At 36.2% G+C, this 21,386-nt stretch overlaps 1 protein-coding gene across 5 annotated transcripts; it reads right to left on the bottom strand.

Annotated features, from left to right (window-relative positions):
• Positions 1–1,125: 1,125 nt before the first annotated feature.
• Positions 1,126–21,224, bottom strand: ZFAND1 (zinc finger AN1-type containing 1). Of its 5 annotated transcripts, XM_032250345.1 has the most exons (10): positions 21,039–21,211; positions 18,277–18,319; positions 17,326–17,365; positions 14,819–14,858; positions 14,193–14,320; positions 14,015–14,106; positions 12,815–12,936; positions 8,042–8,083; positions 1,941–2,096; positions 1,126–1,844 (listed from the first exon to the last, which is right to left on the bottom strand). In XM_032250345.1, exons 1-10 carry the CDS (start codon positions 21,171–21,173, stop codon positions 1,674–1,676), a joined length of 969 nt encoding a protein of 322 aa, XP_032106236.1. In that variant the 5' UTR covers positions 21,174–21,211; the 3' UTR covers positions 1,126–1,673. The 5 variants fall into 5 exon arrangements, with proteins under 5 accessions (XP_032106236.1, XP_032106251.1, XP_032106268.1 ...); XM_032250360.1 differs by lacking the exon at positions 14,819–14,858 and having other exon boundaries at positions 21,119–21,224; XM_032250377.1 differs by lacking the exon at positions 14,819–14,858 and having other exon boundaries at positions 21,039–21,189.
• Between the last annotated feature and the right edge of the window lie 162 nt (positions 21,225–21,386).

The raw sequence follows: 21,386 nt of genomic DNA, 5'->3' as shown, positions 1-21,386 counted from the left end.
GGCTCAGATGATTCTTAGTATTTTTTGGCAATAAAGTATTTTTTTATTTAAGGTATACACTTTTTTTAGACATAATGCTATTGCACACTAAATAGTTTATAGTATAGTGTAAACATAATTTTTATATGCTCTAGGAAACAAAATAAATCTGTCTGACTCAATATACAATATTTGCTTTGTATAGTAGTCTGAAACTGAACCCAAAGTAGTTCCAAGGTATACCTTTTATTTGAGTTCCCACTAAATGTAGGGATGTTGAAACATCTTCATTGTGTTAATCATGGCCTTTAGAGACAAATCCCTACATTTAGTGGGAACTCAAATAACTATGCTAATGAATGAAAGTATAAGCACACAATAAAAGTTGGAAATTATCTCCATTCCTCACATAAAAATAATATGTAGAATTAGAAAGAAAAGAAACCAAATGAGCATTCCAAGTTGATTCTTTTTAAGTAAGCCTACAGCCACTACATATGTTCATGACAATTAGAGCAGAAAAAAGAAAAAGGCTTTGGGAGGCTGAGGTGGGTAAATCATGAGGTCAGGAGATCGAGACCATCCTGGCCAACATAGTGAAACCCCATCTCTACTAAAATATAAATAAAAATTAGCTGGGCCTGGTGGTGCACACCTGTAGTACCAGCTACTTGGGAGGCTGAGGCAGGGGAATCGCTTGAACCTGGGAGGCGGAGGTTGCAGTGAGCCGAGATTGCACCACTGCACTCCAGTCTGGTGACAGAGCAAGACTCCATCTCAAAAAAAAAAAAAAGAAAGAAAAAGGACAAATAGAAATAATTTCTATTCTGTCTATATAGTAGTAGTTTTGGGGGTATAGAAAGTAAACATTAGTCAAGAACACTCATCTAAATTTGTTGGTAAAATGTAGTCACCGTTTGGCACGGGTTTTGCTTTGGTATATAATGAAGTTGAACTATCCCATCTTCCCTCTCATATAATACAGTCCCACAAACAAAAAAGAATCTCACTAGAGGTGGGTCTTTATCAGAAATATCTGCCAATCTAGTTAGGTAGTAGAAAAAAAATCATTTTCTCCTCCTAGGCCTAAGATTCTTCATGTAAAAATTGTAAGACTGAATAAAGATGACCTCTAAGTTTCTATAATTCATGTACATGTATCAATTTATACATCATGATGTAGATAGAGAGTAGGCTATACTTTCCGGCTCCATGATGCTAGGCTTGGCCACATGACTTGCTTAAAACAAATATGATACATGCATCTTTTAAGAGAAAACTGAAGTGCATTTCATCTGTTTCTCTCTCTGCTAAAACAATGACAATGTCCCAAAAGAGGGCCCTTCTTTCACCTTTGATCGTGGAGTGAAGATGACACAGAGTGGTGCCAGAGTCAGTCAACAGGAAACATCACTCACTGGGAAACACATCTTTGCTGTTGTCATTACATCAGAACCTAATGAAAGCTAATTAAATAAAAGAATTTGCTAATAATTGAGGATCAATACACAGTTAAACTTAAGATCAAAACACACTAATTTAATAGAAAACTCATAACCAAAATGTGACGTAAGCGGGAGATAAGTTAAAAGGCAACTTAAAAAAATTACAAAACTAGTATTTGTAGTAAAATAAATGGGCTTAAACATGTAATAGAATTTTCCTTGTGATTTCTGACTTGAATACTTGAATAATTATTCAAAGTAAGATTCAACATTTTTACAAAATTGTTCTTCATCATTAAGATATTCCAAGATTATATTTCCACCATTATATAAAGGACAATCCTCCTTAGCAATCCAGGTTTCCAAAGTATGATCCAAAGGTAAGGCTTCTCCTGAAGTAATGTGACACAGCCTTAATTTCTGTGAAGAGGAAGTAAGTCATACATTAAGAAATAAACATGCTTGAATGGAGCATCATAAAACCTTTATGGAAATATCGTCATAACGAGATGTTACCTTAGCTGTTAATTTGTTATTGTCATTTTTAAGACTGGCTAGAGAAGCAGCAAAGTCTATGGCCTTTCCAATGCTCCATCGGTGGCAAAAGAACATGGGTTTGCTCTTCTCTTTGCTCCCTTTAGGTAAGAAAACCTGAAAGTAAATTCTTTCTGTCTGTAAAAAGAAAAAGTTAAAACAACCATTACATAGACAAAATAGACATCAGTTTTTGTCTGGTGCCAGCCTTTCTGCTCTTCTTCTGTTCAGAGCAGAATTACCCTCTAACAATGTATCTACTGTTTGGAATATCAATCACAGTAGCCAAAAATACACATAAATGCATGGGCATGGGACCAAGACCCTCTCCAGGGTGATCTGTGCAAAGACAGGCATGGGGCCTAAGTAAGGCTAATCAGGTCTGTTTCTGAGATTTTATGTTCAACAGCTTAGGAGACAAACAGCATTCTCCTTAATTTTTTTTTTTTTTTGAGATGGTGTTTCACTCTTCTTGCCATGACTGGAGTGCAATGGTACAATCTGGGCTCACTGTAATTCTCTGCCTCCTGGGTTCCAGTGATTCTCTTGCCTCAGCCTCCCAAGCTGGGATTACAGGCATGCGCCACCATGTCTGGCTAAGTTTTGTATTTTTAGCAGAGACAGGGTTTCACCATGTTGATCAGGCTGGTCTTAAACTCCTGACCTCAGGTGATCTGCCTACCTAGGCCTCCCAAAGTTCTGGGATTACTGGCATGAGCCACCGCATCCTGCCTCTCCTTAATTTGTTTAAGTTTCATCAAATTAAACCTGGAGTTGCCTACAGTGAACCCTGTTACCCATAGCCATTCCTGAACCAATATGGAAAAAGTTTCCTCAAATGGGAAAATATGAGGTCAGTGTAGAAAGAGAAATAACAAAAAAACATAAACTTGACATAATCTGAGTCCCTGAATTTGGTCATCTCCCAAGACCAGATCAATTCATTATTCCCCATTATATGAGGGAAAAAAGTTTGTTTTGATTGTCCTGGTTGGAATTGAGTTTTTATCACTTACAATTCAAAGATTTTTAACACAGATAACATTTCTTTTTGTGTGAAATACCTCACTATACATTGGGACAGAAGGACTTTTCAGAACAAGGAAACGTCAAAAAAAAAAAAAAAAAAAAAAAAGATAGAAAAAAACCCTCAAACCCCAAGTACCTTATCAACAAAAGAAGGAATTTGAAAAGGATTTCTCTGGTATTCTATATCCTATCTGCCCTCTCCTTATATTGTATTTTATTGCCTAATTAACAAATGGATGGCTGAGCATAACAGCTCATGCCTGTAATCTGAGCACTTTGGGAAGTCAAGGCAGGCAAACTACTTGAGCCCAGGGGTTTAAGACCAGCCTGGGCAACATGGTGAAACTCCATCTCTACAAAAAGTACAAAAATATTAGCTGAGTAGGGTGGTGTGTGCCAGTAGTCCCAGCTACTTTGGAGGCTGAGGCGGGAGGATCACTTGAGCCCGAGAAGGTCGAGGCTGCAGTAAGTGGTGAACACGCCACTGCACTATAGCCAGGGCAACAGAGTAAGACCCTATTTCAACAAAACAAATCAAAACAAAAAAAAGGCAGGCAAGAATGAATAGGAGCAAAAGGTTTGGCCTTTGATCTTCACTGATTCCTAAAAACTGCTTTTTAAAAGTGCTGGCTTTACAGATCAATTCTTGCTACAACAAAAATTTTGGCATAACTGGAGCATCTCTAACTTGTGGGGGAAAGAGCATAATTATTCTGAGAAATAATAAATTCAACACAATTCCCATCTCAGCGTTAAGGCATGGGAGTTTGTTATTATAGGTAAGAAGTATTAAAAGAAAAAACAAGAAATCACTGGAAATTCAAACTGTGAGCCACCTCTGTAATCAAACAGTCCCTGCTCCAAAAACAAAGTAGCAAGAAGATAGAGAAAGAGAAAATTTAAAAGATACAGCCTTATCTTAAAAAAAAAAAAAGAAAGAAAAATATGTATGAGGATCAAAAATGAAACAGAAATTCAAAGTGATAGTCTGGGTGAGCCACAGGCTTTCAGGGCTCCAGAAGAGGAAGAGGTAACTTCAGCTTAAGTTAAGTGGGAAATAACAGTACCACAGGGAGATAAGTATAAACTCCTGGGTCAGGCTCCCTACTTGGAAGCAGAAGAGTGTGAGGGACCTGTGCTCCAGGAAGGGCAGCTAAAGAAGTTACTGCTGAATGCCGACTTAAGTACAAAATTGCTAGACAGGGATCTGTGAGTGAGGGGAAGGAGAGATATAGGAAGAACCTCCTATTCAAGATGAACATGTCAAATTCAGTAACTGAAATTTCAAAATAAACTAAAGGTTAACTGATTATGGGCAAATGAAGACAGCTGAACTTTAAAGACATTAAAATAAGGTATTTAGGATGTACAATTAGATTAAAAAAGTGATAATATCCATAAAAAGGAACAAAAAGTTATAAAGTCAAAACAGGCACAAATAAGAAAAGACATGAAGATCCAGCTTAAAATATAGCTTCTGGAGTAAAACACTCAAAGTTTAATATAGATAAGTTTCTATAATCCTCAATAAAAAGCCCTAATTTATTATAAGATGGATACAAGGAAGTCATCCAGAACACTGCATAAAGAGATACAAAGAGAGAAACAATTATAGGTTGGGTGCAGTGGATCACACCTGTAATCCCAGCACTTTGGGAGGCTGAGGCAGACAGATCACTTGAGGTCGGGAGACTGAGGCCAGCCTCACAAACATGGCAAAGCTCTGTCTCTACTAAAAATACAAAAATTAGCTGGTGTGGTGGCACGCACCTGTAGTACCAGCTACTTAGGAGGCTGAGGCACGAGAATTGCTTGAACTCGGGAAGTGGAGGCTGCAGTGAGTCAAGATTGCGCCACTGCACACCAGCCTGGGTGAAAGAGTGAGATTCTGTCTCAAAGCAAAAACAATTACAGATTCCCAAAATATGTCAACAAGTGATTCAGAAAAGAAGAAGTGGTAAAGTAGCACTATTTAGAGAGAAAATGAGTACAATTTTCCAAAAAATCAAAATTTAAAATGTATCAAACTGAATAATTAAAATAAATTCACACACAGAAGCATTTCACAAAAATTGGAAAATATCACAAGAAATCTTAAAAGCTACCAAAAAAGATAGATTATTCATAGAGTAAGACTGACACAGATATTTCTGCAATAATAGAAGACAAAGTATATTAAATGAGTTGAGAAAGTTCAATAGACAATCCAGCTAAAAGTAAGGGCAAAATAAGGTCATGTTCAAACAAACAAACAAACAAAGGACTAATAGAGTAATTTTATTACCAGAGACCTTTGCTGAATGAACTGCTAAAGAATGTACTTTAGCCAAAATAAAAGTGAGCCCCAATGAAAGAGAAACTAAACAAACAAGCAAACAAAAAACAAAGACGTATTGGTAAATTTAAATAGCTATTAATTTAAAATTAATTTTTATATGTTAAAGTAAGATGATGGGATAGGAGATAGTCAACTGGATGAAGCATTTCAAGCTCGTATTCAGGAGGATATAATACCAACTGACTTTAGAATTTGAGAAAAAAATGCCATTTAATTATATACATAAAGAATGTGAGCACATAGTTGTTATCACCATTATCATTTTAGGATATTATACTGGAGATTATAGGTAATGTAGCATGAAAAATGAAATAATGAGTATAATTATTGAAAAAATTAGAGCTATTCTTATTTGTTAATGAGGTATCATTTTTAACTAGAAAATGGAAAACACAAATAGAAAAAACTTCTAAAATTAATAGAAGATTTTGGTGATGTAGCTGAATAATACGAGTATACAGAATTCAAGATTTTTTTCTCTTTATTAGCAGTAACTACTTGGCAATAGAAGAGGGGAAAATATTCTGTTTCTAATCTAAACAAAACCCATAAAATAAGTAGCAATGAAAATATGGAATACAACCTAAAAGAAGAAAAACATAAAATGTTACAGAAGGAGGGCTAGGCACAGTGGCTCACGCTTGTAATCCCAGCACTTTGAGAGGCTGAGGTGGGTGGATCATCTGAGGTCGGAGTTCGAGACTAGCCTGACCAATATGGAGAAACCCCAACTCTACCAAACACACAAAATTAGCCAGGGTTGGTGGCACATGCTTATAATCCCAGCTACTCGGGAGGCTGAGGCAGGAGAACCACTTGAACCTGGGAAACGGAGGTTGCAGTGAGCCAAAATTGCACCATCGCACCCCAGCCTGGGCAACAAGAACAAAACTCTGTCTCAAAAAAAAAAAGGTTATAGAAGGCAATAAAACATCTGAATAAATAAAGACATACAAGGTCCTTATAGAAAGACAATGTCATAAAAATGTCATTTCTTCCAAAATTAATGTATAGCATACAAAGCAAATCCAATGTGAATCCTTCAGGAATGGTTCTGAGTCAGGTCAAAAGCCTAGACTTGCTTGTAGATACTGGTGGGAATTTGAACTGTACTTCACCTAACTTCATAGAAACCACTCAGGTATTCATAAAGGATATTTTGCATCAATTACTGGAATCTTATGAGCAGGAAAGGGGCTGGAAGCCTCAGGACATAAAAAAGGAGGCCAAGATGGTACAATATCCCCAGGAGAATGGCAAAGGGGCCTTCAAGCAAGTGATCAAATCCTCATTTCCTCCAGGCAGTGTTCACTTATCAAATCCTGTGGGAGACATGAGGGGATGTACGAACCCACATTTCTGTCTAAGATTATGCTGTTAAGTGTTGCTTTTTATAGTCATATTCTCAGTTTCCACAGTTTTGCTTTTAAAGAGTCTAAATTCTTTAACAGGCTATGTTGAAGGCTATTATTCACAACCCTGCCCCATTATGATAACCTAGAAATCCTAAGAGTGGTATTTTTCAAAATCTGAACATTCAGATGGATGAATAAATGCTAATAAAAGTACTAAGAAAAAATGGAAAAATATAGATGGAACTTGCATGATCAGATATAGAACATTCTATAAAGCTATTGTTCCAAATCAATTTGGTATTAACTTATGAATAAAAAATAAATGAGTAGACTAGAATAGAAAATTAAGAAATAAGCGCATATGCAGAAAATAAAATGTTCAGCTTTTCATAAACGTAATATTTTGGTATTTCAATCCAACAAAACATTAATAATTTATTAATCAGTGATGGCAAAACTACCTAAACAACTAGAAGAAAATAAAATTAAGCCCTTAGCTAATGTCACGTGCTAATAAAAAAACTAGGTGGGTTGAAGACTGATGCAAAACAAGCTGGATGCAGTGGCTTGCGCCTGCAATCCCAACACTTTGGGAGGCTGAGGTGGGCGGGTCACCTGAGGTCGGGAGTTTGAGACCAGCCTGACCAACATGGTGAAACCCTGTCTCTACTAAAAATACAAAAATTAGATGGAGTGGTACCACAAACCTGTAATTCCAGCTACTCAGGAGGCTGAGACAGAAGAATCACTTGAACCCGGGAGGCAGAGGATGCAGTGAGCTGAGGTTGCACCATTGCACTCCAGACTGGGCAACAAGAGCGAAACTTCGTCTCAAAAAAAGAAAAAAAAAAAAAGACTAATGCAAAACAAAACAAAAACACACAAAACCCAAAGGAAAACAATAACAGGAATGAAAGGAAAGACAGAAAATGTAAATGCAAAATATTGATATGTCAATAAGAAATATATGTAAAATCAATACATTGATAGATTTGAAAAACAGTTTATAAAGAAGAACGATTATAAAGGATTAATATCTTTTATAGTCTAAGAGCTCCTATAAGTTGACCAAACAAAATAAAAAGTTGAATATCCCAAAAGAAAAATGATCAAAGGATACATATTAACAATTTAGAGAAGAGCAATTCCAAATGCCCAAAAAACATATTAAAGTTATCCAACCTGAACAGTAGTCAGGGAAATACAAATTAAAGCATTTATGAAATATATTTTTAGAGCCAGCAGACGGTAAAATATTAAAAAGAATGCTAAAGCTACTGGAAACCATAAAGGAAAAGGGTACTCTCATGTTTGGCCACGAGAGGCAGTATGTTAAACTGGTTAGAATGGCAGGCTCTTACCAAGTTAGCGCTCTCAAAAATACTTAACTTCAGATTACTCATCTGTAAAATTAGAATAAAAATATATCTCAGAAGAGTTGTAAGTAGTAAAGGTGATTAAACACCTAGAGCCACAAAACAATGCTTAGCATAGGCAATCAGTCAATGAAGTTTGATTAGAAATGTGAATTGTTTCAATTTCTTGGTAAAGTTGTTTGGCAATTTTTATTAAAATTTAAAATATGCATACCCTTTGACACAGCAAACATGTTCTTGGGAATTTATCTCACAGAAAGAAAAGGAACCACATAGGCTAATTAGCACAGTAGCCCAAACTGGAAACAAAGTGAATGCTCATTAATAGAAAAAATGACAAAATAAGCCACAGTATACCCACGCCACAGAAAAGGATGCAGTTTGCAAAGAAAATGATTTAGAGTCACACGAACTCACTTGAGGGAATTTCTACTAGGCATTAATCAGAGTAGGATATAAAGAGAGAAGGATATGTCATCTACTCAAAACCTGCTTTAGTTTTATTTACAGCCCTAATCACTACATGAACTATTATATTTAATATCTGTCTCAGCCTAGTGGCATATAAATTCCAGGAACTCTGGGTTCATAAGGGCAGGGACCCTGTTTTTCACTGCTGTACTCTCAGGGCTTAGTATGTAGAAAGTTTTTTTTTTTAAGTGTGTTGATGTAAAATGATACACACACATATATTACACACTTAAACATATGTGTATATACTACACATATATATATTATACATTTAAGTATGTATAAACAGATAGACACACATATACTGCTAGTATATCTATATTTATATACACACAAACATTAATATAGGAAAATCTTTTATCTACAAACGTATAGAATGCTTTATGATAGATATATTGTTAAGTGTGTGAAGAAGATGGTTTGTGAAACCAGACTGCCTAGTTTCAATTCATAGTTCTCCACCTACTAGCTACGTTAATAAAAAGTTGCTCTTTTTGTGAAAGTACATACCTTATAAGCTTGTTGCAAGGATGAAATGTGTTAGAAGAGTGTCTCAGAGTAAGTCTTGCAGAAGTTTTTACTGCTATGTTTTAAGTAACAGAAGAATTGCAAAGTAATGTAAGTATTACTGAATACTTTAGGGCAGGTCTTCTCAACTTGGTCACCATTTACATTTTAGGCCAAGAAATTCTCTGTTGTCAGCCTTGTCCTCTACAGTGTATGAATTTAACAGCATATCTGGCCTCTACCAACTAAATACCAGGAGCACCTCATTCCCAACTGTGACAACCAAAAATGTATCCAGAATTGCTGAATGTCCCCTTGGGGGGCAAAACTGCTCTCAGTTAAGAACTGCTGCTTTAGTGGGATGAAAATGGATGAGAGACATAGGAGAGTGTATGTTTTTTCTCCATATGTATCTTTTGATAGTTATACTTTTTAAAAGCTTGTACTATCTTTGCAATTTTAAAAATATAAAATAAAATTTCAAAAAAGGAAAATATCAGGGGTAGTCATTTAAATAAAAAATTGTAATCAATGGTTTCTAAGCCATCAGAACAAATTCAATCAATACAAAAGGAAAGAGGAAGAGTCAAAGAAAAAGGGTGATGAGCAGAAAAAATATGATGGAAGAAATATGTTCAAATACACCAATGACCACAATAAACAAGAAAGGATTCAACTCACCTACAAAAGAGAGACACTATCAAACTGGTTTAAAAAATAACAAAGTCCAGCTATATGCTGCTTACAAGAGACATCCTAAAACAAAATAACAAAAAAAGTTGAAATATAAAGGGATGAAAAAGTTTCATACTTGTTAAATATTCACCAAAAGAAAGCTGGTGAAACAATATTATAATTCAAAACGTTATTAAAGGCAAAATTTACAAAGAACATATAACAATCAAGAAATTCTATGCACTTGATAATATATAACTCTACAAACCATTAGAGTTATATAAAAAAATTAACAAAACCACATCCATAGTGGGAGATTTTAACCTATCTGAGAAACTGATAAATCAAGTGGACCAAAAATTAAGCACACACATATACATATAGTACATATAGACAGAGAGAGATAGTAGACAATAAAGCAAACAGGGCAAAATGTAAATAATTGGTACATTTGGGTAAAGGATATGGAAAAGTTACTTGTACTATGTTTGTAACTTGCCTATGTTTGAAATGGTATCAAAATAAAGGCACCAAACAAGTATACTCTTACAACTAAACAAGTATATTAAAAATAAATACATTACCATTCTATGGGAAAGGTTGGAAAAAGGACACTAGAGAAAAATATAAACAAAGCAGAAGGAAGTAACAGAAAAGCAAAAATTAGTGAAACAGAAAACAAAACATAGAAGTCTTTAAATCCAAATCATGGTTATTTGAAAACACTAAGAAAAAATAAGGATAAACTTCTAACTTTTTTGTCTAAAGGGGAAAAGGGAAAAGGGAAATGTACAAATGAAAAATATTAAGAAAGAAGTAGAATGACAAAAGGCACATAGAGATTCTGAAGTATAACAAGAATAACTAGAACAACTTGATAACAATAAACTGAAAAATCTACATCAAATAATATTGTGGAAAAATATTTACCAAAATTGACTTCAGAAGAAATACATTTTCCAGATAAACCAAGATGTAACATATTGGAGTGGTATTAGAAATTCTTGATGAATTACAACTAAGTGTTATCAAACCTTCGAGAACAAATAATTCCCACCCGTTACAACTACCTCAAGAATAGAAGAGGGAAAGCTACTCAACTAACTTTTGAGCATAATCTTGCTATAAATGTCACTAACCCTAAAGAGGATGTTAGCAAATCAATTTCTCAGTGCATTTTAAAGAATTATATGCCAGAGTCAAGTGATTTATCCTGGAATATTTGATGACCTAATGACAGAAAAACTAATTAATAAAAGTTATTGCATTGATGATGAAAAAACAATCTTACTTGATGTAAGAAAAAAATTTACAGTAAAGTTTAATATCTATTCATAATATAAATTCCTAGCAAACTAGGAATAGAAAGAAATGTATCATGAAAAAGGCTACTTTCACATTTTTACAGTATATCTAATACTTGATGAAACTTTAGACACATTTGCATTAAAGTCAGAAACAAGATGAAGATTTCTTCTATTGCCCATATTATTCAACATTGTTCTGAAGATCTCAACATTAAGACAAACAATGATAATATAAAGAAAAGAAGAAAAAAATCTGCAGCAAATAATCCACAAAAATTCGTATTTGCAGAAGATATGACTACACAGAAAATAGCCCAGAAAATCTACAGTATATGGGAACTATTAGGAATTTATTTGCTGAATAGAAGGACATATAACATCAACCAACAATAATTAGGAAAATGTAATTTTTTATTTTTTTGAGACTGAGTCTCACTTTGTCACCAGACTAGAGTGCAATGGCATGATCTTGGCTCACTGCAACCTCCACTCACTGTAATCACCTGGGTTCAAGTGATTCTTGTGCCTCAGCCTTGCGAGTGGCTGGAACTACAGGCATGCACCACCACACCCAGCTAAGTTTTGGATTTTTAGTAGAGACGGGGTTTCACCATGTTGGTCAGGATAGTCTCAATCTCCTGACCTCGTGATCTGCCTGCCTCGGCCTCCCAAAGTGCTGGGCTTACAAGCATGAGCCACCATGCCTGGCGAAAATGTGATGTTTTAAAAAAGGTATTATTTATAATGACAGCAAAAATTATAACAAGCCTAAGAATAAAACTAAGAAAAGGTATGTAAATACTCATGGTAAGCATTATAAAAACTTACTTCTATAATTACACATAAAAGAAAGAAAGTTGGAAAGATATGCAACAGACATAGATGAGAAGAGTCAAACTCTAAAGATGTCAACTGTCTCTAATCTAAAATTCAGCACTATTTCTATCAAAATCATAATTTCATAGAACACAGCAAAGTGATCCTAAAATTTTTATGAAGGAATAAATGGTCAAAAATAGACATGGTTGAAAGCACTGCTAGAAAGACACATATGAGTACAACCACTGACAACAGGAAGCTGACCATATGCAGTAAAGCTGAAGATCAGCAAAGTCCATAAACCAGGTTTTCTATTTCTAGGTATATTCCCTAAAGCAGCATTTTTTAAACTGGTAGTCTCAATCCATCAAGGGTTGAAAATCGACCTAATAGGTTTGACTAACAGTCTTTAAAATAGAAAATAAAAATATCATAATATATAACACATATTAACGGTTAAGTACCACTCAACTAAACTGTGTTAAGGTATGTATATATATTGGGTTGTTATATAAAATAATTGATATTGTGAAGTTCTAAAGGAATAGTCCTAGAGAAATTCTTCTACATATACACAAGGATGGTCACCATAGACAGTTTATAATAGCAAAAAAATGAAAAAATCTGAATTTTATTTATTAAGAGAATAAATTGGGGTATATTAATACTATGGAATAATGTGCAGCTATCAAAACAAATGAGCAAGACTAAATGTCTCAGCATGGATAAATGTTAACAGCACATGCCAACTGGGGAAAAAAAAATCAACTAGAAGAAGGATATATATGGTTCACTGCCATATCTGTAAAGTGAAAAAACTCACAAAACTATGTATTATTTATGCAGACATATACCATGCAATTTCAAAAATGATACATACCAGGTTTAGGTTAGTTGTTAATTGATGGGAAGGAGGAATAAAAAGAGGACTTCAGCTATATTTGAAGTTTATGTGTTTTTAAAAATCTCTAAGACTAACCTGTGGCAATGACTTATCGCCATCAGCATGCATCTTTAATTTCATCAATGCAACCTTTGCAGCTGTTTCACTACTTTTGGCACCTTTCCGTCGTTTACTTGCTGTTTCTCCTGTCTTGGAATCTAAGAAATAAGTGTAAGCATGTAATCACATAAAACTTTCACATTACAAGTAGAGTTTTATTATAAAGCATTTATTAATTATGACCCTGAAACATATATAAATTACACATGGCCGGGCGCAGTGGCTCACACCTGTAATTCCAAAACTTTGGGAGGCTGAGGTGGGTGGAACACAAGGTCAGGAGTTCAAGACCAGCCTGGCCAGGATGGTGAAATCCCGTCTATACTAAAAATACAAAAAATTAGCCAGGCTTGGTGGTGGGTACTTGTAATCCCAGCTACTGGGGAGGCTGAGACAGAAAATTGCTTGAGCTTGGAAGGTGGAGGTTGCAGTGAGCCAAGATTGTGCCACTGCACTCCAGCCTGGGTGACAGAATGAGACTCGGTCTCAAAAAGAAAAAAAAAATTACACACAAGAGAGATACACAGAGACCACATTCATTGTACAGGTATTATATTTACATGGTCAATGGAAAAATATCATTGAGATTGATCCAAGCAATCTCCACATCAAAAAATTCACTAAAATGTGCTTCTTTCCAACTTAAGCCTAGTTAACCTAAAGCAGTCATTAATGCTTCTACAGACAACCTTAAGAATTGGTTATGCAAGATTTTAATAAAGGTACTATCCTTAATATGGGATAAAAATTCTGAGCTAACATACTAACAGAGAGACTGATTTACATCACAGATACATTCTTTCCTGGTATCTCTTATTAGCAGTAGCATTCACAGCACAGCTGATTAGGCTTAGAGTTTAGTGTATAGAGAAAGCAACTGATTACTTCAATCTCATGAATACCACTTCTAGCCTGGATGGTTAACCAGCTAATCTAGGTGGCTCAGCAAAAGAGATAAATATTTATGGTGGAGTACTTCCAAATAATTTTCACATTTTCACTGGTCAGGTAGACCTTGTAAGAAATACTGTCACAAGAATATCATCAAAATACAAGTTAATACGAATACCACTGGGGCTATTAATGATGCCTCCCATAACTGAAAAGCAGACATAAAAAGCAGGAGCTCTGGAACTAGGAAAAGCAAAAAAAAAAACGGGCTTTCTAGATATTTACCAATAATGTCTTTAACAAGTTTCTGAGTGGCAGCCATTCGAGGCTTCGGGATTTCCAGTTTTTCACACTCATGATCTGACTGATGACGGTGTCTATGAGCAACAGAAAAGTGACACTAGTTCATGTATTTGTATATGACTTAAACAGATATACACAGTGTGAACAGTTAAGCAATTACCTCAGGCAAAAATTCTTCTCACAATAAAGACATATAACTGCCACAAGTTCTCTTTCAGCACAGTCTTTGAATGAGCACGGGTAAGATGTATGTTGATCTGTCTTTAGTCTCTCACTGATTACAGTCACCTGAAAATGCAAAAAGGAGGAAATGTATTACGTTTCAGACCAAAACCAAATCAATATGTCCATTCTAGAAGGCAGCATTCATATTATCTTTGCTTAAATTTATTAGAGCAAGTTACTTATTCTCACATAAAGATTATAACAAATGTTTTGTGTGACAAATGATTACTATGCTGACTGTTCTACATTTTCATAATTTTCCTACTGTGGTATATTTATCTTCTAAGTCAAGTTAAAATGACTATTTAATTACTCTCTACGATATTAACCTGCTTTGTAACAGTCTCATACAAAGATGCCCCTATAACGTGCTCAGGTAATTATCTCATCAACCCTCAAATGGCAAGTCAACCTACTTTCCACTCTAATTTTAGGGGATGAAACACTTAACTCAGAGAATAAAACACTTAAAAATTACTTATTTATTCATGAGATAAAAGGTTAAAGACAATTTTCATAATCATATATTATTCTCTATGCCTTATTTTATATTCTTATTACCAGCAAATACTCCATTACAGGAAGAAAAGATTTTGAAAGACTTTTAAAAAAAAAAAAGATCTAGATCAGTCAGGTTATCTGGGCATTAAGAAACCAGGTTTCTAAAGATGAATAAACTTAGGGAAATAATTGCTTGAAAACTACAACCAAAGTGAATTCCTTTTTATAAATAATAGTCACATCTTGTTGGAATTAAGTATCTTTTTGAACTTGTTGCAATGGTCTAATGATATTTCAGTATTTAATTAATGAGATCTAATTATCTGAGAGACATTCAGAGAAATCACATTATATCCTAAGAAAAAAGAAAACACAGGATAGATTTAAAAACTATAAGAGACATCAGTAAGTTTTATTGTATGACTAAATATTTCCTCCAATTAATGCTGCACAAAATCAACATGCTAGGTAATTTTAATGTTCCGCAAATAGATCACGTAAACTTCAAAGAGTCCAATTTTGACTGGTTGTTTTCACTTGAAAGAATCAGATTTCAACAGAACCTCATGTAACTTTAACTTTCTATAACTGAGAGAACAGATGTGAAAATCCTTGGTAAAGCACTTGGTAAATGATGGGCAGGAATAAATGTCCACTGAAAAGTGTAGAGCACATTGGACATGGTGGACTTAGCTTTCTCTCTTCCTCTTGGAACTGAACTGCCTTCAGGGAGAAAGCCTAACCTGATCCAATACTGCCATGACTGCTGGGCAAGTCTGCTTAATTCTGGATTTTCCATGTAAACCCATTTGGCTCTATGCTTAGCTTTATCATTCAACTTATCTTTACCAGTAATAGGGGTAATATTTTGACTTCTATCTGCCAGATCTTTCTTAAATTATGATTTGTGCAAAATAGGGTAGGAATTTTATCAGACTATAGATTTGTTCCTGGTGGTCTTAGGCTGACTGAACCAGAATGATTTACTACCACAGATCCTGTCAGCAGGCATCAATGAAAATGAACACAGCAGTAAAGGACACAGTAAACTGGAGGGAATATATAAGGAGAACATTCACTTTAGTGTATATTGATAAATAGATAGCCTTGGCCAGGAGTGGTGGCTCACACCTGTAATCCCAGCACTTTGGGAGGCCGAGGCAGGTGGATCACCCAAGGCCAGGAGTTTGAGACTGTAACCGGGTGCTTTTTTGGGTGTTGGTGAGGCACAGCTCCCCTAGGAGAAGGCTGTGGGTTCTTGGCCTTCAACCTTTTAAGGAATAAGCACTGGGACCACTGCAGGTGCGCCATATGCTTGTAGAAGAAAATATTGGACCCAAGAAGTGTTGCAGAAAGGTGTTTTTATTTAGGTAGAGAAAAGAGAAGGAAAGGAGAAGAAGAGAAAGACTTCCATGAAGAGTGTGAAAAACGATTCCAGAGGGGAAATCCCAGGAGGAGCTCCCACCATGTGGGAGGGGATTTCAGACAGTTGGAAATCCGGTGTGGATGAAGGAGCAGGAAATTTATCCTGGGAGAAATTCCCACCTTCCCAAGTTCCTTTGGCCAATGAAAGATGTTTCTTTAAACCTCCACTGGAGTGATTGACTTTTAGTTTCTTCCCGTGCAGGGGAAATTGAAACATAAATGGTTAAATCTCCCTGATGGAAATAGGAGGGGGGCATGGCACTGGGACCTTTTTGCCCTTAAAACTACACCCTCTCATGGACCCGGAAAGAGAACACATTCCCTCATTCCCCCTTCTGAACAGGAAAATTTAACTTTTGTTGGAATAGGGGCGTTGATGTTTGGAAATCCAGCGTGGGTAAAGGAGCAGAGGAATTTATCATAGAAGAAATTCCCACCTTCCCAAGTTCCTTTGGCCAATGAAAAGAATTCCTTTAAACTTCTGCTGGAGTAATTAACTTTTAGTTTCTTCTCACACCAGCAAAACATAAACTTTTAAATCTCCCGGATAGAAAGAAATGGAAGGAGGGAATGGCACTAGAAAGTTCTTGCCCTTAAAACTACGCCCCCTCATGAACCTGGGAAAAAAACACATTCCCTCAAGACCAGCCTAGCCAACACAGTGAAACCCCACCTCTACTAAAAATACAAAAATTAGTTGGGCATGGTGGCTCATGCCTGTACGCCCAGCTACGTGGGGGGCTGAGGCAGAAGAATCGCTTGAACACAGGAGGTAGAGGTTGCAGTGAGCTGAGATCCTGCCATTGCACTCCAGCCTGGGCGACAAGATCGAAACTTCGTCTCGAAACATAACAAAGCATACAAACAAATAAATATATAGCCCTATGCTGTAAGTGGGCTACCTAAACAGAAATGTTGAGGAATAAGAAATGGGATAAAAATTTACAAATACCAAGTAAAACAATTTTTCTTTCAAACAGAGAAAAATAATATAAATGAAGCAAAAGACTCTTTACATAATCAGTTTAGTATGCCAAACTTTAATCTCTGTGACACTGACTGGCTTTAAATCTAATCAAATTCTGAATGAAAGTACGTAAATATAAATACATTTTTATCAGATTGGAAAGATATTAACATACCTCAGGACAACCATGAGACTCCCTGCTTCTGTGTTCAAGGCTTAAAAAATAACAATAAACATTTATTTAAATAACATACTTAAAGATAACTGCAGTAATTTGTGGTATTTTAATGTTCAGTATTCTTAAGACACATTATGCTTAATAACATTATGTGTTAATAACTTTGAATATGAGGAAAAACTGAAATGTCAGATAAAGATGGAGCATCTATAGTCTCAAAAGTTTTAAAACTCAAATGTTCCACTTCAATATGAGTAAAAACAATTCACCACCCTAAATTACATTGACTTTGAATGCTTTAGGGTACATGAAAATATAAACAAATCTTTCAGTTCTTTTTATTTCTAAAAGATCATCAGTGGTAAAATGCGAAGAGTGCTCTAATTCTAAATAATTTAAAAACATATATTACTTTTATTTACTTCCAAGAAATCATTTTGAATTACATTCTGAAAGGAATTTATTCTTTCAGTGCTCTATTTCATAAATTAAATGCTTGACATTTTAAAGTTTAATTGTAAGGAAAACTCATTTTCCAAAATTCTTGGTTAATTCCCAGGTTTTACTTGGCATGTGATGTACTCAAATGCTGTGATTCCCGTTTTAAGGCATTTATAGGTTAGGCTCTTTTTATTTTATTAATTAAAGAGTAATAATTATAGCTAGATTTTTTTTACCATAATACTTATATTATGAATATTATTTTCCGCTTGTAATTAAAAGACTAAAATGTAACTTTAATATAAAATTCAAATATATAACCCCACTTTTGGAAGTTTAAGAATTAGTCACATATACAAAGAAGTAATCAGAGCCTATTACTTTACTGAATATCAATAATCAATGGCTAAAGTAACAATTATTTTAAACCATTCTACTTTTCAGAAATAACTCCATATTATTAAACACTAAAGTTACTCCCAAATCCTGCATAAAAACTTAACTTACCAAAATATTCCTGAACAATCACCACACACAAATGGAAGAAAATCTAAAATTGAGGGTAAATGTATGTACTGGTCAGTATCTGATTTCGATTTAGTTTTCTTAAGCAAGAAGACAACCTCTATGGAAAAACTTCCCATTTTGACTAATATCCTAGTGTAGCAAGCTACTATGTAACCACTCTAACACAAGTAACCACAACTTCAGTAACTGTGACAGAAATTAACTGGATTAACAGAAGGTATTAATAGATGTTACTTGTAACTTTACTAAATCAGACAAAAATAAGTTCTAGTGGTTTTCTTTTTCTTTTTTATTTTGTTTCTCAGATTTACTAGGTGTTGTTTTTGATGACTGTATACTGCAAAAATTCCGCATTTGCAGTTAAAAACCTGGGATTCAGTTCTGACTCCACTGTTTACTAATCTAACAATGCCAGGCAAGTTACTTAACAGTAAAGCTTTGCAGATATGTGTGTGTGTGTGTGTGTGTGTGTGTGTGTGTGTGTGTGTGTATATATCTCCAATAAATATATTTATATACATATATCTGTGTACTAATATATACCTGTATGAACATATATATATATATATATATCTCCAAAGCTTGACTATTCAAATATATTTATAATATTTATATACACATTTATAAGATTTATGGTATTTCAAATATATATATTTGATGTAATATATAGTACACCTATATATAGTATATGTGTGTGTTTCTATATATGTATGTAAATAAACATATACAAAACCAAAGTTCTTATTAACAAAAATAGAAAGATACAGACAGGTAGATACAGAGACAAATAGATATAAACATATGAGCACATCTTTCCTGTGTATATATGTATATGTGTGTGTATGCATGTGTCAATATATCTATATCTGTATCTGTGCTGTATGCCACACTGACCTCACAAGGTAATTACAAAAACCAAATGAGATATACGTAAAAGATTAGAATAGTAATACAGTAACTATAATTAATAAGAATAGTACAACTATTAACTTCTTTTAAGTATACTCAACTCAGAACAATATTGCCAGGGGCTGGGCATGGTGGCTCATGCCTGTAATGCCAGCACTTTGGGAGGCTGAGGCAGGCGAATCACCTGAGGTCAAGAGTTCAAGACCAGCCTGGCCAACATAGAGAAACCCTGTCTCTACTAAAACAAAACACACACAAAAAATTAGCTGGGCATGGTGGTACATGCCTGTAAATCCCAGCTACTCAGGTGGCTGAGGCAGGAGAATCACTTGAACTCAGGAGGTGGAGGCTGCAGTGAACTGAGATTGCGCCACTGAACTCTAGCCTGGGCAACAGAGCCAGACTCCATCTCAAAACAAAACAAACAAACAAAGAACAATACTGCAGTGAGAGGGTAGAGATGCTTACTATTTTGAGGCTTTTGATAATAAAGTATTAGACACAAACTAGAAGGATCCAGGGGAAAGAGTTAAGTCAAGACAGTATCTCAGCACCTGATACCATCCTTAAATCCCTCCAGAAGGTAGATAAAATTTAGGATATACACTTGATATAGTCTAAATCTTAACTGCTTTCCACTAGTCCCAAACAGATAGGCCTGGCCTCATCTCAGCTATTGACACTAAACACATATATAGCTAGAAAGGAAAATGAGCCACATCATGAATGGCATATAATGTGTATTAGACTCTCTAGTGGGGGATCAGGCATACCAGATATACATAAATTACAGTCGAAACTCACATGGCTAAGCTTCTATATGAAAAAAGTCACTCTGAATCACACGGACTGTGATTACAGCCAGTAGTGAAAGATACATATATAGAGGGCTAACCAGAACCTAGCAGGGATTGTGTCACTCATCCTATCACACATATCCACAGCAGACATCACTATAAAACTGGACTAAACCTCAGAGTCCTTGACACAGTGATTCAGGCACTTGATATCAATGACTGGAGTTGCAATGGGAGATGAAACCTGTTTGCTACCTTATGTAGTGTGTGTCATTACATCTGACACACACTTGGAGTGAAAACTAGTACCAATGACTGAGCAGTCTGTGTGGTTCTAATGCTTCAAAAACTTGCCTTTTCCAGGTGTATGACATACTGAAGCCAGTGCCACATTACCTTGGACTAGGTATATCCCAAGGTCTCTCAGTGCAATGGGGAGAGCTCACCGCCATATAATTAATTCTCTCTAAATGCAGCTTTCTAGTTGGAACGGTCTTCTGTGTAAAAGACTGTAGTTTACGCCCTTATGTGGTCCAAGCACCAAAATCAACGTATCTGTAAATGTTTGTTCAAACAATAATAAGCTAAGGAAGGGCCTTCTGCGGGACACACCTGCACCGGAACACCAGCTGGAAGAGTTGATCTCGCCCAACTCCTTCTGACAACTAAGTAACAGGTAAGCAAACAAAAAGTTTGGGAAAGCGGCTGGCTGCAGGTCGCAGTGGCAAAGCCAAAGGAGAACTCCCCCAGACCAGCCCTACGCGTCCGTATCCCCGCGCTCAGCAGACTAAGTGTGCGCTACGCGACCCAGCAGTGGGCTCCGTGAACATCTCGGACACAGCACACTCGAAAACCAAAATGAACACTGCAAGGTGCGTTTTCAGGAATTACATGGCTCCCTTCCAAGGAGACCCCATGTCATTTCAAAGGCTCACGGCCAACAAAAACACGCACCAACAGATCTCACTGCAGACCCAGAAGAAAAGCTCCCACCCCGCTCCTCAGGCTCCGCCCAGCCTTGTGGCCTCCCCTCACCCGCCGCCACCATCCGGGGAGCCAAAGCGGAGCTCCTGTCTCCCGCGGCCGGGGATGCGGGCTGAGGGCTCCCCGATCACCTCGCTGCCGGCAGTGCTCCACCTGACAGTGCTGCCCAACATCCAACTCCGCCATCTCTCCGGCGCCACAAGGGGCGGGGCACAGCCTGAGGGGCGAGGCAATGAGCGCGCGCGGCGCCTGCCGGGAGAGTGGCGGACCCAGGGGCGGAGTCGCAGTGGGGGCGGGACCCGGAAGTTAGCTGTTCCCTGTGTCCTAGGTGCGATCGCCGTGACCGGGAAGAGCAGCTTTTCAGTGAGTGTTTTAGTAGGAGCCGAAGGCCTCCAGCCT

The sequence above is a fragment of the Sapajus apella genome, unplaced genomic scaffold, assembly GCF_009761245.1.
Source record: "Sapajus apella isolate SASKATOON/1434 unplaced genomic scaffold, GSC_monkey_1.0 scaffold3, whole genome shotgun sequence".
NCBI lineage: Eukaryota > Metazoa > Chordata > Mammalia > Primates > Cebidae > Sapajus > Sapajus apella.
This window is presented reverse-complemented; position numbering and strand designations above follow the sequence as displayed.